This window comes from Chelonia mydas, chromosome 7, assembly GCF_015237465.2.
Source record: "Chelonia mydas isolate rCheMyd1 chromosome 7, rCheMyd1.pri.v2, whole genome shotgun sequence".
NCBI lineage: Eukaryota > Metazoa > Chordata > Testudines > Cheloniidae > Chelonia > Chelonia mydas.
The window spans coordinates 83,904,842-83,919,502 of NC_057853.1; the positions used below are offsets into that span (position 1 = coordinate 83,904,842).

Sequence of the window (14,661 nt, forward strand, 5' to 3'; positions counted from 1 at the left end):
AAATAATACTGTATGTTATTTGACTTATTTTCAATTATACTGTACATGGGTTTACTTGCTTCACATGGTCATGGTTTTTATAGCTTTAATTTGCCCTTACCACAGTCAATTATTGCATCCTATCATATAAATCCAACACCACAAGCATTACCTCCATTTGCTCCAAATATTGATTGATGCATTGCTGTGCAAATGTTTTTACCTCTAGTCAGCAAGAGATCTTTGTGCTCTTCTAGGCTTTCTTCAATAAGATATTTTTGCCTATTTTCTTCCCCTCTCTTCTATTTATAAGTTTTGGCAATTTTATTTTCCTGACTGGCAATAATGAATGCTAGAGCAGCTTTACTTTCCCTTTTGGTGCACACACTCTAAATCACCACATATTCTTGATGGTTTGTGAACAAAGTTGAAATCAACCTTCAAGACTCAGACTTCAAGATGTAAGAAACGAAAGCAGGTTCTTTCTGGAGGAAGCTTCCTCATAAAACAAACATTTCCAAATTCCTGCATCAGTCTTTCCATACAAAAATTCAGCTAGTCTTAAGCCATTTCAAAAGTGTTCTAACTTAGTATCAGAACTAGATCCCAAAATATATTCTCAAAACTGGTTTTTCTCATAACAATAATTTATCAGCTTGTTTAAGATATTCACAAGGCATATTGAAATCAAATAGTGTGTGGCACTATTTAATCATTAGGTAAGTCTGAGCATTTGAGTGCATGCAAATGGATCTCTTCACAAGCCATGGGAGCTTGCTGGATTCTAATCTGATGCTAAGATATATGAGAAGAAACTACAATGCAAATACAGCAGTTTCTTTACTCTCTGGAGTTTAATTAAGCATTTCATCAAAATATAACATTTTATCCTGGGAAGTTATTTGAACAGATTTTTATCTCACATAGCGCGCGCGCACACACACACACTTTCCCAAGCTGACCTTCCCTCTAAAGCTCCGTATCATGGCAACTTTCATTCTGAGGAGTGCTGCAAGAGTTCGCCATTCTGAAGTCAACCAGTGTCCCAAGTTCATTAGCTAGGTCACTTCAAATCACTTCAAGGCACTCCTTCTCATCTAAAGGAACACTGGTACAATGCCATGGCAGCACTACTCACCTCCACTGGCCTACTGAGAATGAGAAAAAAGGACTCTGAACTGAACCCAGGCTCTTACATTTTAAAAAATTATGATTTATAAAAAGCTACCTTCAGTACGGTAGCTCAACTTCTCTTAGCCATAATGACAAAAGTAGATGCTTCATTAATACACACACATAGCAGCTCATCAATATGTCACATACTAACTGTTCAAGATCCTACCTAAATAAACAATACACAGTTTTTAATGGAGGCTAGTTAGAAGTATAAAAAACCTCTCCCAAAAATTGCTCTATATACCTCTGGTCACAAATCATGATACTCTCCCTTAATGTTTAAAAAGCAATATGGTTCCCAAAAATAGACATTCAAAATAGCACTGAACAAATCCTTAATGTGAATGTTTCGTTTTCAACAGTGAGGAGGAAGTCGCCTAAGCGTTAGAATGAACAGAGACCATTTATTTCAGTTCTTGAGAATTGTCAGTCTAATGTTTTATCCACAGCATCCATGAGAAAAGGAAAATGTATATATAGCCTCCACAGTGCACCTCTGTATGCCAGGATTCTGCATTGAAAAACTCAGCTTTATCAACTATAGGCTTGCTTTAGCAGCGATAAACGCCTTTTAAGGCTGAAACTAGGCAGGGCTGTAGCTCTGATGCAGTTATTTTATTAAATCTTGAAAAACAGTTGCACTTATAGGCCAGCTTCAGAACTGCAATTCTCACACTAAGAGCAGCCTGTTCCACCAGTATCATGCAGAAGTTGCTTTCCATCTATAAGATATGCTACCACACATCTCAGAGGAAGTTAAAGTGCCTTTTCAATTCATTAGGCATATATTTCAGATCTTGATGTGAACACCCCTCAGGAACCCTCACTTAGCAACAGCATCATGTTTGGTGCTGATGCTTCATGAAATCATCAACTTTTTTTTCCTTTAATGTTCCCAAATCTATCATTTCTGAACCTAATACTCAGCACCTGTTCATAAACACTACATCAAGCCCAATGGTTTCAAACTTTTGTACTGAAGTTAGACACCTACATCCATATTCAGGCACCTAAATGAAAGTGGCTTAATTCTCAGAGGTGCTGAGTACTCACACATCTTATTGAAGTCAACAGGAGCTGTATGTGCTCAGCAGCTCACAAAATCAGGTGTTTTTTCAGGTTCTTAAGTTTTTATTTAGGTGTCTAAATCTGGGCACCCAAGTTTGAAATTTATGGCCCAATTATTTATGAACATATAACAATACAATTCCAAATATATATATATATATATATATATATATATATATATATATATTTTTTGTGTGAAAACCAAATACTGAAAAGAAGCCCGCTGCATAACACATCTAAAGCTTATATACCAATGTGTTTTACGGACACACATTTAACTGAATATTTACCTATAAAACAGTTCTACACAACAAACTTAAAAAAAAAATCCTGCACACACTACGTATTTGTACTTTTCTCCCTCGTATTAGCATCATTTGTACATATCACTGCTGCTGGGGAGAAATTGTTGTGATAGCAAATGACTGAGGAATAGGAAAAATAAAGCACATTAAGATTCCACAAAGATAGATACCAGGCCAAAAGCAGACCTGCATCACTGTTTTTATACAGATATTCTTTATACTAAATAAAGGAAGTACAGAAATTATGACATATGTAGAATTGTTTCTAAACTGAAAAATAGTTTAAACCTTCCATGAGTTGTTAATCCTTGTTAATTCTCAAGGTCATTGTTTAGAGTTTTAAAAACTTTACAGAGTAATATCTTCTATGACAATGGAGTCTTGCTCCCATCAATTCATATCTCGAGATCCCCAGTGTTGCTTGGTTTCCTGAAGCTTTAATCCAAAACCTTACACCTTCCTATCTAGGGAAGCCATAGTATCCTGCATTATGTCCAATTTTGCATTAATACCTGCGGCAGACTACTTAAAATATTCTGTCAATGCTTGATAAATTGTGTCTATAATTCTACATTTAGAGAAGCCAGACTGACAAGCTCCAGGTATCTCCTGCCAGCATTCTGAAAACGTGGCACAAAACACCTTCATGGTACCATCTTCCTCAAGACAAAGGTACCTATTAGTAGCAACTGTGAGACTAATACTGATCAACTGGGACTGAGGCCAGTAATCAGATGGTAACAACATTTTACCACTATTCATATGTCAGATTCCATTACGAATCTGACACATCCTGTCTTCCTAACCCTATAGTTTTGCTTAGATGATTTATGCTTTCTTATATTAAAAGGCAAAAAACTTAGTTAATACAGAGTTAAAATTGCCCAGTGACCGCTCATGCCATTCCAGAATGATGAGTTCAGCAGAAGTCAAAAAACCAGGAAATACAGAGTTAAGGTAAATGCCCACACAACTTTTAACTCTGCCTTTTTTGAGCAATGCCGCAGAACACCTATGACACACATACTCGTACTTTGTCTTTTCAGCGTAATAGACAGATGCTACCTGCATGTGGCCTATGCTCAAACATCAGCAGCACAGCAGACTCAGAGTGGTATGAAGTATCCCATTCCTTTCAATGAGAAGTTCTGAGCAGAAAGAAAATATACAATGGAGATGAATATAGCCTGAAACAATAGCACTGAGATGTGTGAATTGTTCCATTCATCCCAGTGGGTGTTTCCATCCTGCCTCCCCAGCGCTGAAGAGTTTCTGATATGCATCAAGTATAACTATTCTCAGCTCAGCCCAGTGTCAGCAGTGTGTTCTTGGTGCATGTTCTCAGGATGCCAGTTCTAAGTTCCCGGCCCACAGAGGCAGGGGTTTGTTCTCCATATCCTGGCTCACAAGGGTGGGGTGGTAGGAAGATGGGCTCAGACCTGATGAAAGGGACAAGGCACTCAGATTCCAATTTACATAAGGGGGGCAAGAAGGGGAGGTGGGGCTCAGAGCCTCTATAACAGTGGTTCTCAACTGATTACACGTTGTGTTACCATACCTGGGCCACAGGGGCTGGGTGGCAGAGAAGCGGCAGCCCTAATCCCTGCTGTGCAGGGAGGCTGGCAGACCGCCCTGGACCCCAGACCCCGCGGGGCTGGCTGGCTGCCCCGGACCCCTGCCGCACGGCTGCCCCGGACCCCGCGGGGCCAAGCAGATGCCCCAGACCACAGAGCTTGCGGGGCTGGGTAGTTGCCCCGGACCCAGACCCTGGAGCTTGCAGGGCCGGGTGGCTGTCCTGGACCCCGCCATATGGGACCAGCCTGCAGCCCCAACCTCAGCCACACGTGCTGGACCCTGGCAGCTGTTCCAGACCCTCACCCCCGCAAAGCGGGCCGGCAGCCCTGACTCCGCCATGTTGGGCAGTGGGACAGCTAAGACCCCTCTGTGCTAGGCAGCTGCAAACCCAGCAGACTCCGGGCACATGGGCCGGCCTTTAGCACACAGCTGAGCTGGGCCGCAGCTGTGTGCTAATTGGGCCTCATGTGGCCCATGGGCCGTGGGTTGAGAACCGCTGCTCTAGAACCTGGCTAATGGAGGTGGGAAATCTTGGCACACTCAGTGGCGCAGGGAGCAGGGCTCTGACACCCCCAGAGAGTTAATGCCCCCCCATATCCTAGCTCACATGAGGGCAGGGACAGACTCCCTGTCCGGGCAGGGGGTTCCAAATCCCAGCAAACACACACAAAGTAGGGAGAGAGTAGGGAGTGGGGCTGCTGAATTAATTTGGATGGAATAAATCAGGCAAAGGTGCTAACATAACCCAGTCCACAGTCCAACATTAAACAGTGCTAAATAAGGTTTGGTTAACAGAGACTACAGCCTACTTAGTACCATGGCAAACACATGATTAAAAAAAAAAAAACTTGTATTAAAGATACAGAAAAGAAGGAACAACAATTAAAGCATTTGAAATGTTAAGTATTAAGTAAGGCTTTCATTTTAACTTCCCTTGTTCCCTTTCCCTTTAGCTGGAGAGTGTGTTTAGGAGGAAACCCCCCTTGTTTGACTGTCTCTGGGATGGTATCAAAGATGGTAATAACTGTCCTTTTGGGGAAAAGAGAAGAAATTAGCTAGATGAGCTGGAGCTGCTGCTATTGCTGTTAAAGTTCCAAACTGTCCTTTTAGAGAAAAGAAAAGAAGTTGAGATGAGTTAGAGCTGTTGCTGCTGCTAAAATCCAATCCCATTTCATCCCAGGTGGTGTTTGGGATTCAGATGGAGCCAGCAGAGGTGGCCATGTCAGCAGGGTCCCTCTCTCTGGCCTGGTCGAGTTAGGCATCTTTTAGGATTTGAAAGAAGAAAGTCTGGGGTCCCAGAAGATAGTGGAGGTGGCAGCCACAATGGTGAATTATACATCAGAAGCCTCTGTCTCCTCTCTGTTCTTCTTTCTCTCCATCAGCACATTTTTTTAAGGACCCAAAAAGGGAACGATGGGTGAAATAGCTCATCCACTCACTATGTGGTCCACTAATTAGGCCTAATATCTGACACAAACTAATTTTGGTTCATTAATTTCCAGCTCATGTTTTCTGTTTTTACTAAGCACCATTTCAGCATAGTCCTTGAATTATATCAACGTGGCCTGTTATGTTTCCACTAATTTAGTCTCACTGTCTGGTTCTCTTACACCTGTTTATAACATTCTTTATTGAAAAAAACTTGACCTACTTTCCATCGTAAATTTTTAAGCAAGCAAAAGTTACAGACTAATTGTCATAATAGGGTTCTGACCTCCCAGTCCTGGCACACACTCAGGAAGGGAGAATGTGGGACTGACAGACAATCCCTGTGCCCCTGTTCTTCCCCAGCCCCACTGGCACTTACCTTCATGTCCCCTTTCCAATGTCCCTCCCCCTCTCACTGCCCCTACCACTCATCCCCCTTTCCCCATAATTTCCCCTCGCCTTGATGCAGTCCGAAATTGCTCACCTCTATTCTCCCCATTCCTCCCCCTAAAATGGCCCTTCGTAACAGCAGGCATTCACGTCCCCCTTAATAACAAAAAAAATAGTTTGTTTACATTCCTCCAAACCCTCCCCTGCCCCAGATAGATTTTAGCAATATGCCTCTCAGCTTTTTCCAGACTTCTGCTCAAGCTAGGACTTGAACTGTCACTGGGGAGGGGAGTGGCCTTTAGAGCCTGAACTCCCACCTGAGCCACAATATCTACACTGCTATTTTTAGTGCCAGTGCATGAGCCCGAGTCTCTGATCTGGGGTTTGAGACTCTCTACTGTGGGTTTTAAAACGCAATATAGACTTATCCTGTGAGGCTTCCAACCCACACCCTGCTCCACTCCTGAGCTCATTTGTTAGGTACAATTTCTGTATAAGATTTTTCTTTATTTGCGATTTAAGAATTTGTTGCCATTGAATTTCTGGCAGCATAACAGTTATTTCTAGAAAATACAAGCTTGAATGAATAAAGTCATGCATTATTCCATGGTTCATTAAAGTACGTATCCTACCGTTCTTTTTAAAACCAGGGTCTATCTTAAATTAAGGGTGAAAAACGTCAGTGAAGCAGGAACCCACTGTGTCTATTTTATGCTACTAATTTTTTCCCCTTTCAGTTTATAAGACGTTTAAAATCATAAAAATGGGTCAGTCTGCTGCAGTAGATTAGGAACAATTTATTTAGCATATAAGGATTATGGTCACTTTTAATATTTTAATTTTAATAGTAAAAATAATCCCATTCTTTTGGCAGTCAGGTGAGTGACTTTTTTGTGGTATATTAATAGAGATATAAGGAACTTTATGAGAATTCATCTACTAGAAAAGGTGGAACAAATGTATCATTTACTCTGTGTGGACTTGACGCTCTGACTAGGAGAACACATTTATATGCTAGGAACCATGTAATGTGCAGATCATTTGAACATAAATATCTCATTAACACACTATCCACTACTAACTCTCTCAAATTTCAGGCCACCTGCAATCCTGAGCGCAAAGAAAGAAAGATGAATTCCCTTTTCATTGCCGAAGCCTCATCCAACTTCTAAGTGCCAACACCCTCCCCACTTCCCCCGCTCCAACCTCTCTACATATCTTTCTGGATCAAACTTCAACAATGCACTATCCAGCTGCCAAAACGTCCAGCTTTCCTCGAAGGTCTACATTAACTATTAATATAAAAACCTCTGCTACTCAAAATATTTGGGGGCAGCATAAACATTTGTAGGTTAATACCAACATAAACAACACTGCAATGATTGCAACGATTGCTTTATTCGTGTTCATATTTAATCTACCACAGTCCTCCAGATTTTAATCTACCTGAACCTGTGGCAGAATTTCCAGTTTGCTGTATCACGGTGCAGCAGAAACAGAGTTCTTTGGCCTGTATAGCTTATACCAGTTCTCAGAATGATATTAGCCATACTGGCAAAAGGAATTTTTTTGTCAATATAACTGTCTACACTGGAGCTTTTGCCAGCATAGCTGTGTCTGTTAAAGGTGTGATTCTTTCTCACTCCTAACCAACATAGATATGCCAGCAAAACTTTTAAGTGTAGACCAGGCCACTATGGGGCATGCTACTTTCCAACCAGGGGATTTCCAGGAGGAATGTTGCAGAATTAACTCTCTAATTGGTTTCTAACCTCTATCGAGCTATACCGACAGTATACAGCTATACTACAGTTTGTGACTCCATTGCAAGTCATGTTAATTGTCAGTTAACTTGAGTTGGCTAAAATCTGTGCTAATCTAGACACTCCACAAATATTAATTCCAGGATATAAATTTTGTGGTTTACCCTAAGCAGAGTCCTAGATGGGGCACTGTCAAAACATAGGATTTCTCTGGACCATTATCAGATCAGAGTAGGTTGGTGGGTAACTAAAAGTTTTACCTGAAGTTAGTCTGTATTTCAATAACTGTACACTGCTATTTTACACACAATGTTCCAGTTAAAAGATCTTTCACTATGCTCATTCTCTTTATTTTTTTAATTCAAAGAAGATGTTTCCACTTGTTGGGTCCCATTTGACTTATAATACCTAAAGTACATGATCTCAGCTATAAACTAAGGCTGACCTCAGTTAACAAGAGCATCTAAGAGCAGAGATACAAGTTGAATTAGAGCATGTAATAGTCTTTTAAAATCTTCCAGTATAAGCCCCCATTCACACTTTAACGCTCCAAGGGCAGTAATGGCTCAAAGTTATAACTTACTGGTAAAGAAGTTTCACCTTTTAGCTGATTAAATAATCTATTGCTTTTATATACAGAATGGGAGTTTTCATTAGGATTTGAAAACTTTAAATTAGTTTGTGATGTGTTACGTTCCCAGTTTTACCAATGAGTTTTACAAAAATTACTAATCTGAAAAAAAAATCTGACTCAAAACAAGTATGCAACTGTAACAGATTAAAAAAATTATCTTATTTATGGGCAATACAGAAACAAAGAACTTCAGTTTTACAGTGTAAATGTTCAGATAATTGGGTGGATTAGTTAAGCATTGGAAGAAGGTGAAAAAAGAAGGGGATGGTTATGCATGTTTAATAAATTATATTGTTTTAATGGTTCTCAGCTAAATACTGTATTATTCATCTACTATTGCTGGTTCCTTCTGGAAGGTGTTTTCCATGTGATGATAGTGGGATATAAGGTAGACATTATTTGATTAGGAACTATACCACTGTGTGCCCCCTCTTATAGATAGTTTACACAAGAAGGACTGGACCTTATACTTGGTCACAAGTAAGTGTATGTTCTAGCTGGACTTCAAATGCTTTTTTAAAGAGAATCTGCACTGAAGTTATTTTAAATCTCTGACTCAGCTTTGAGGGATTCAGAAGTAGAAGGCAAAAGTCAGCATTGGGTCAAAGACAGGAGAAGAAACTAGATTTTTACATATATTTATGAAAATTCAGAGATCTATCCCAAACTGAAATTGAACTGTCAAATTTATTTCCTTCAATATGATGAACCCTGTGGGCCCCTTTCTAATGCTCACCAATAGCTCCCTCCTTGTCTTCGATGTTGGAGAAGAAATTATAAGTATTGTAAGAGTACATGGCAGCTCACAGCCCAATGCATACAGAGTTCCTGCCCAGTAGAGCTTATGATCTTTGTGGTTCAGATATTAAGGTTTCCAAAAATTGCCAGGGTAGCGTTATTTCTTCTTTTCCTCTCTCCACTTGTGGCTGCTAAGAGGGGGCTGCTTCTCATGTTTCACTAAGCCTCAGACCAATAAGACCAAGATGATCTCTGACTAAATCTGTACTGAGGACTCCATAAGAGCAGGAAATGACTAATGCCAAAAGGTTGAGAATTACTGATACTATAGTGATCTTGGTTCTTCTGTTCCCATTGGAATGAGACTGTCTGCACATCCCTACTTTCAGCAACAATTTTCCTATCTGCTGTAAAATATACAAAAATATACAGCATCCCAAGTCCCAGCATCATGGCTAAAAGTCCTATCAAAGTGACCCCCCAAAGGTTGCAAGTCCATCCCTGTTGCAGGTCTGGAGGATAAAAAGATACTCACCCCAAACTTTGATTTCTGATCACTAAAAGCAGCATTTAGCAAATTGATAAGATTTTTATAACGAAGCCTAAAAAGTTGAAAGCAACCATTTGCTGAATGCACTCAATCACAACATAAATTATGTAGAATACAATGTAGGAAATAAGTAAAGTAGAAGGGAACACACACATTAGATCTGAATGTTATCTTAGTCAATTAGTGATGTTCAGAGCCTGTGGATCTGTTAAAATAGCCTGAAAAATGCAAACAGGAAGTAAATTTCAGCATAATTTTCCTTACACCTAACAGAGGACAAGCACAAAATCCCAAATCCCTCTTTTTCCACTAACAGCTGCAAGTTAAAAATCTTCTCATGACAGGAGGGGAGACATGATTTTAGTGCACTTTTTATCTGTCAGAAAAGCCTTGCTGAATAGCTTCAAGTCTGAACATCCTGCTTTAATTGTATTCCACCACCAGAAAAAAAAAAAAAAATCCAGCAAGCTCACAAGTGTTTAATACCTTTATCAAGAGAAGCTCCAGCCATGTGGTAAAAGCTCAAAGCTGTGTCCACATCATTTATATTCTTCAGAAAAGTAAAAAAGCTTTCCACCTCCTCAAACGTCAGCCCCTGCAATAGAAGGAACACTTTTTTTTAATGGTTAAAGTAAGGAGACAAATAATGAAATAATTTTGATAGGAAAAGGCCCCAATGACAGCAAAGATGATAGGTATGTCCAAATAGGAATTCATGTATGACTCGCCATAGTGCATTATATTAAATCATTATTTAGGATTATATACAATTTAAAATCTACACTTGCGGTAACTAAAAAGTCAACTAGCTACCGACATTCTTATTTCCTCCCTTAATTGAAATTTTTCTTTTTGCAGTACACCCCATTACAGTCCCATTGTCTCCTTACCATGAAGTTAATGCCATCTGAGGGGGATAGGCTTAATACAGATATTGTAGGTTTCAGAGTAGCAGCTGTGTTAGTCTGTATAAATTAGTTAGTCTCTAAGGTGCCACAAGTACTCCTTTTCTTTTTACAGATATTGTAGGTTTCCCTGTGCCTAGCCATTATTTGTTCCTGATCAACATTATGGACCTGATTCTCATTTACAGCACTCAGATAGTATAAAAGGCCCTTAGTGTATATAAGAATCAGGCTTGGTGTGTGGAAGGGTCAGTGGTGATACCGAAGTTGAAACAAAAACCACCACCATTCTCCCTGCTGTCAACCACTTGCCCAATAACGTGATCACATAGCCAGTACACAATCAAGATCCAGGAACTTGCTGCAAGCATATCAGTTTATAACCCTTATGGCCTTCAAACTTGCAGTAAGGAGATCAGATGGTTGACACTCTAAAAATAGAGCCTTAAGGACAAATTCAGAGGTCTCAGCAGTGTAAGTAAAACTCCTCTAGCACTTCAAGTCACTTAGGGTATGTCGACACAGCAAAGAAAAACCCTGGTGCCAAGTCTCAGAGCCCAGTTCAATTGGTTTGGGCTTGCGGACTCAGGCTGCAGGGCTAAAAATAGCAGTGTAGACATTCAGTCTTGGGCTGGAACCTGGGTTCTGAAACCTGGCAAGGGGGGAGGGTCTTGGAGCCCAAGCTCCAGCCTGAGCAGGAACACCTACGCTGCTATTTTTAGTTCCACAGCCCGAGCCCCATAAGCCCAAGTCTATTGACCTGGGCTCTGAGACTCAGCACCATGGGTTTTTCTTTGCAGTGGAAACATACGTTTAGACTCCTTTACATATAATCAGAGGGGGTGTACATTAGTGAAAATTACATGCTGAGACAGAGAGCAGGAAAGCGAAAGTAGTCTCATCATACTTTAACTTTCTTCTGGCTCTTTGGTATGTAAATTAAATCAGATGATATTCTCTACATGTTGACAGAGTGAGTGTGTCAGGTCTAAGGCATGACTCACATTGAGAATTTTGGAAATTCTCCCACAATTGCTCTAGCCTTGAGGCAACTCCACTGGGGCTAGCACCCAGGTAAATACTAGTTTAGAGTAGTTACTTGTCTTTTTACCAGCGTGTCTAGATTTGTTCAGAGTTGGAGGACATAGTGAGGTGATAAAAATGCCCAAGCCCTATCTATATTAGCCCTTATATTATTTATTGCTAGCACCAGTGAAACTGCATCAATGATAGAACAATAGCAGGAGAGTCTCAAAAACTTAAGAGTGTAACAGCCTAAGTGAACCTAAATGAGCACAGGTCTGACAGTAAGGGATTCTATACTTCATTACCTTACCCATCACCTCTGAATTTGGCTCTTAACATGATGAATCACCATGCCAGCCTAAATTCAAGTTTCCTCTCTATTCTACCCAGCAAGAGACAGAATGCTAAAAATGGGGTACCTATAAAAATAAATATATTTTCACTGTTATGATGAAGACGTAAATGTCAAAATGAATACATTCAACTGGTGAATCCAAATTACGCTGTAAAATCTGTATTAACACTGTCTAAAATGTCTTCAGTAACTTGAGCTATTAAGGCCTTTAAACAACAACAAGGGCAGACTACTGGACTAATCATTTAAAACAAGAAATGCATTGTAAGATACTCTGACTGAAAGGGAGTTTAGTGACAAAAATCACTGTAGAGAAGATAGCTCATTTTTAAGGTCTGGGATCCAAGAGAACATCAGTGATTAGCATAAAAACACCACCTTTTCAGCACGACTGCTAGCTTGTGACTCAAATATAAAGGAATTGGGAACCAGCCACTTCTACAGAGGTTGTAAATTACAAATGAAGAGCAGGATGCAACACTAGGGCTAAGCTTAAGTTATTTCAAGTCCAAGAAAACGTTTATGCTAACACTGAACTCATTTACAAAAGAAAATGTTGCAAGTGCATTCCTGTATAAATTTAGCTAGCGAGCTCAAAAGGAATGTAAGTGATTCTCTCCATCACACTTCATTAAAAAAGTGTAAGGATTTAAACCACATGTTAAGTCAGAAGCAATAGAGAAATCCAATAAAAACAGATAAATATCTTTGGGTACTGAAGGTATTACATACATATTACCAAAGGACACTGTGTTCCAAAACCTCTTCCCACTTGGGACAGATGGAAGATTAAAAAAAGCAACCGGTCTTGTATGAGGATGTTCTGAAGAAAGGTACTGGACTGGATTGACAAATGTACAGGAGCTACAACTGCTTGTAATAGATGATCCTTCTATCTAACTTAATTAGTCACTGTATAGCCAGCTGCCTGGAGTCAACAAAGCTGCCAAGAGTTTCATCTGTGCCAGAGGGGAAAAGAGAAACTGGCACCCCCACATCCTTTACCTCTTCCCCAAAAAACTCTTTATTATTTGCTATTGCCGTAATTAAAAACTTTCAGCTTTTCATCCTTCTCCAGACTTGGAAATCATCTATTGCTTTTGTCTTACAAGTGTAAAATTCTGAATTCCTCCTTCCTTCGAGATAAAAAGGGTGGTTATAAATCTAGCTAACAATTATAACCATAAAAACAGCCTGGCAGGAGTGTTACCCCTAGAATCTGGACATAAACATGTCCCTCTCTATCAGGTTATGAGTTTTTTTCTTTATCCGGTGAAGAAACAATCGGATGCTGACAAAAAAATCAGGTCCCTCCAGTTCATCTCTCAGCATCCTTGGCTATTGTTAGCTACCGTACATCAAAACTAGTTACAGAAAACGTTACAGCGAATTGGAAAATGAGACATTAGGAGTTGGTATTTTCTGCTAGTCACACCCCCAAACTTTATGCATCTATAAATTGTTATTCCTGAACCAAAAGCTTTCAGATAAAATTACAAATATACAGACCTTTAAAAACAGTGTTACTAGAACATCCAACTCCAAATGGAACTCTGTCCTCATGTCCCTACCCACGTTCACCTCGAGGCTAGAGATCCTCACACACAACTTAAGTTCTCCCTAAATGGATGCCAGTAGTTTGCTCTTTAAGGCTACATCCACACTAACATATTTTAGGAAGTCTTCCCCCACTGCACTACCGCCAGTGCAGGTCTGCCACTACTACTGTAGACAGGGCTCAGGGTGTCACCCAACTCTATATGGAGAATTTCCCAAGCTTCTAGTGTTTACTTTTAACTATACATTCTATTTGTGCTTTAAAGAGAAATGTATTCTCAAACTTGGCTACATCTCAATGAAGATGTGTGTCTGGGAATTTTCTTAGTTTTCATTAATGTGGAGAAAAAAGGGTGGGTTTGTGCTTATACAATTCTAAAACCAGGGTCCGGATTTAGCTTGCAACTTTACTGAAGCCTGCATTTTATCAATGGTGCTTGAATATGCCAGGCTTTGCATGTTATGCTTGTAGAACTCAACTTCTGTGAAAACTCAAATAAAGTCCATGGAGAAAGAGTGAAGTCTTAAAGGAAGTTTTTACCCGGCATGAGCAGGACCCCACTTGGGATATCAGGGAAATATGAGCTTTGCAAAACCTTTGGAGCACGTGGCTGACATGAAAGTATTTTAGGCCTCACTGGCCTCTACTAGCACAGTTCTAAAATACTTGTGTGATGGGGTGTCCGCCCCACCATGGCTAGTAAAAGGTTAATACACCTGGGGAGGCCACATGAAAAGCAGTCAATAGGAGAGGGTCTGTGAGGAGCGGCCAGTCAGGACCTGGCAAGTCCATAAAAAGAGCCTCTGGGCAAAGCAGGGTCAGTAGCTGCCTAGAGCTTGAGGAGGGAGGACTGTCTGGAGTAGGCTGCAACCCTGTAGCACCTTGGACAGAGCCGTGCAGGAAGCAGCCTGGTGAGAAGAGAAGGAGCTCCGGATGGGTTGCTGAGATTAGGAAGGTGTTGTGGCCACGGGTAAGTGGCCAAGAGAAATGCAGCGATAGTAGTGGACAGGCCTGGGAAACACTCTCCCCCATGCTGGGGAAGTGGCAGGATAATTAACTGCAGTCGCCACTGGGGAGGTGGCTGGACTAGGAGCTAAACTCCCTCGAAAGGGGGAGGGAACACAGATAGGGCCGAGCCACAAAGAGGACACTGCAGTTTCAGATGCTGTGAGAGGGGTTACTATTGGACTGCGGAGAAGGAGTGATGGTGT

General features: G+C 40.6%; 1 protein-coding gene across 16 annotated transcripts in view; it reads right to left on the reverse strand.

Annotated features, from left to right (window-relative positions):
- Nucleotides 1-14,661, reverse strand: part of MICU1 (mitochondrial calcium uptake 1) — a 213,971-nt gene that overhangs the window by 25,080 nt on the left and 174,230 nt on the right. For 15 of the 16 annotated variants that reach the window (XM_043552131.1, XM_043552124.1, XM_043552121.1 and 12 more), the window contains one exon: nucleotides 10,093-10,201. In XM_043552131.1, the coding sequence (XP_043408066.1) occupies nucleotides 10,093-10,201 (109 nt within the window). Of the gene's footprint in view, nucleotides 1-3,593; nucleotides 3,677-10,092; nucleotides 10,202-14,661 lie in introns of all 16 variants that reach the window. The other variant, XM_043552129.1, reaches the window with a different exon arrangement.